The 2,500-nt window shown below is 42.2% G+C and overlaps 2 protein-coding genes across 9 annotated transcripts in view; one reads left to right on the top strand and one right to left on the bottom strand.

Moving 5' to 3' along the window:
• LOC121690252 (C-type mannose receptor 2-like) overlaps positions 1 to 2,500 on the bottom strand; it is a 1,098,322-nt gene that overhangs the window by 668,525 nt on the left and 427,297 nt on the right. The window lies entirely within an intron of this gene.
• The window catches only part of LOC121690247 (collagen alpha-1(XXV) chain), a 211,598-nt gene that overhangs the window by 111,396 nt on the left and 97,702 nt on the right, over positions 1 to 2,500 (top strand). For all 8 annotated transcript variants that reach the window (XM_042070701.1, XM_042070698.1, XM_042070700.1 and 5 more), the window contains exon 4: positions 156 to 163. In XM_042070701.1, the coding sequence (XP_041926635.1) occupies positions 156 to 163 (8 nt within the window). The remainder of the gene's footprint in view (positions 1 to 155; positions 164 to 2,500) is intronic.

The following is a 2,500-nucleotide window of genomic DNA, read 5'->3' as shown; positions in this document are numbered from 1 at the left end:
CATAACACAAGTGAAGACAAGTGAATAAGCCTGATCTTTTGCCTGTGAATTTTATTACCGATAAATAACCCCATGTTCTCTCTCTCTCTCTCTCTCTCTCTCTCTCTCTCTCTCTCTCTCTCTCTCTCTCTCTCTCTCTCTCTCTCTCTCTCCAGGACCTCCAGTAAGTACCTGGGCCATTCTGATATACATTTGATCGTTTAAGGTAACACTCACCTGACACAATTAATAAAATGGTGGACACTGATGACAGAACCCTGCAGACAGGTGTGGAGCTGATCAAGCTCAGGTCAAAGCCAAGCATACAGTACCTGATAGTTTCCCCATCTCTACTGACTCTGTTTTAGATAACTGCACAACATTACTATGTGCCAATGTCTTTTGTTTGTAAAATCCAGTGTGTTCACCTGAGTAAGTGTAAGTCTGGACAGGAGAGTTCTGGACAGTCGGCTCATAGGAGACTGTGTTACTTTAGATTTCCTTCCAGACTGTCCCAATTTCACACAGATGTTCCATAAGTGCTAACTTCCTGTTTTAAATGCTAATCAGGAAGTGGGATCATCTGAAGTAGACAGCTTTACCAAAGTCCTTTTAGGCAAGTCCCTCCACTTGGCGGCCATATTGCAGTGCATTTTGGGCACTTACCGGGCATCTATTTCGACAGAAAGGCACGTGCGCAAGGCTTCACGACACCAACCTTGCTCCAGCGGCAAGATCACAACACATGATTGGCACGATGTCTTCACAACACACCACATTATTGGCTCAATGTATTCACAACACACCACATGATTGGCTCAATGTATTCACATGTTGACGTTTTGCCGCGGAAGGGTGGGATATGTGTAGACAACTGTCATTTTTGGCGTTACAAACTAACCCAATGCATTTCTATGGAGGATTTTTTGAGTGCTGTGTCTCCTCATTAAAAAAGTTTCTGGCTTTACTGATGTTTGCGCTCAAGGAGGCGGGGCTTATTGAAGGTTTTATTGACTTGTTATTGGCTTTCAAGTCACATTGAGTCTTGAACAACCAATCAAAATAGTATATATACTCTTTTGATCCCATGAGGGAAATTTGGTCTCTGCATTTAAATGAGTGAATTGGAAATGAATGCTAGTGAAGACTGAAGCCTATTTTACACTGTTGTAACAGGTCTACGGCCAAGGCTACATGAACTGTAGATGACCTGATTTGCAACTGAGATCTAAAGAGCAAAACAAAGAGGTTTCTCTTTCACTGAAACACAACGCAACCACCAGATAATCCAACAATAGTTTCACTGTCAGATGGGTTTAAGAGTTGGCAAACTTTCTGTAGTTGAAAGAAGCAAGTGATGGAGAAAGAGAAAGAGAGAAGTGATGGAGGAAGTTCACACAGAGAACACGGTACCGAGCATGGGCGGACTGGCTATCTGGCATACCGGGCATTTTCCCGTTGGGCCGACGCACCTTTTGGGCCGATAGAATAGGCTATATATATAATTTAATCATTTTGGCCAACGATCGGCCCAAAGGAAGGACAATCAGTGGCCCATTGGTTACATTTCCATATTGACACTCGACTGATCCAATAACAGCTCACGTCAGGCCCCACCCCTCCCATTTTGACTCAGAGCCAGGATTTTGTGAGCGCATCAAATGTGAATCGAAGTTGCCTACACGAAATTGCGGCGGGTGCCGGTAGTGACAATAGTGCAAAAGTAACACCAATGTAGAAGCTTCAAAAATACAACATTGCAAGTAGGCTAGCATATGTCAGCAACATGTTGAAGTTTGTTGAGTTTGAACGAGGATGTACAGTAAGCAAGCATACAGAGCAGAGGGACAGTGAGCAGGTGGTGGAGCCTAGTTGAGGCTACATGATAAGAACTCAGTGGTGGAGCAGGTAGGCTTTGTGTGACATGCCATGCTGACGATAATGATTATGATGACTTTATTAATTGTGATAATATAATGATGTGGTAATGATAACGTAAGGCCGCTCTGTGATTATAATAACAAATAGCGCAACCTAAATGTTCTAAATTAATGATTTGTAAACCCGGACAGCAAAAGAGTGTCAAATCGATGTTAATTGTTGGTCAGATTGATCAGTTTCCATCAGACGCCCAAAATTCAACACCGATGGCATGAGTGGTTGGTCTCTCAAAGTAGAGCGTCGAAAGGGTTCTATCTTGGAAGGGTTATCATGGTAAAGATGGGCTAAAAGACTGTAGACTGATGAAAATGTAGGCTACAAAACATCAAGTCATATTCATGCACAAGCCAACTAATATACAGTAAGTAACCTATACGATAGGCTACTGGAAGACATTAGCCTAAAGATAATTTGTTAATGTAGCTATACTGTTCCAAAATGTACCAGCAATGTAGTAGCCTACAGGAATAAAATATTTCCAGCAACGGCCCTGTTTATTTTGTGTTGTTTCAGTTGTCCTACAGTGATTAACGTCTACGACAATCTAGGTAATTTAGCTCTTTACACATAGGCTTCAGTA

Source organism: Alosa sapidissima, chromosome 18, assembly GCF_018492685.1.
Source record: "Alosa sapidissima isolate fAloSap1 chromosome 18, fAloSap1.pri, whole genome shotgun sequence".
NCBI classification, from domain to species: Eukaryota; Metazoa; Chordata; class Actinopteri; order Clupeiformes; family Clupeidae; genus Alosa; species Alosa sapidissima.
The sequence above is the reverse complement of the archived record's forward strand: the minus strand, read 5'-3'. Positions and strand labels throughout refer to the sequence as shown.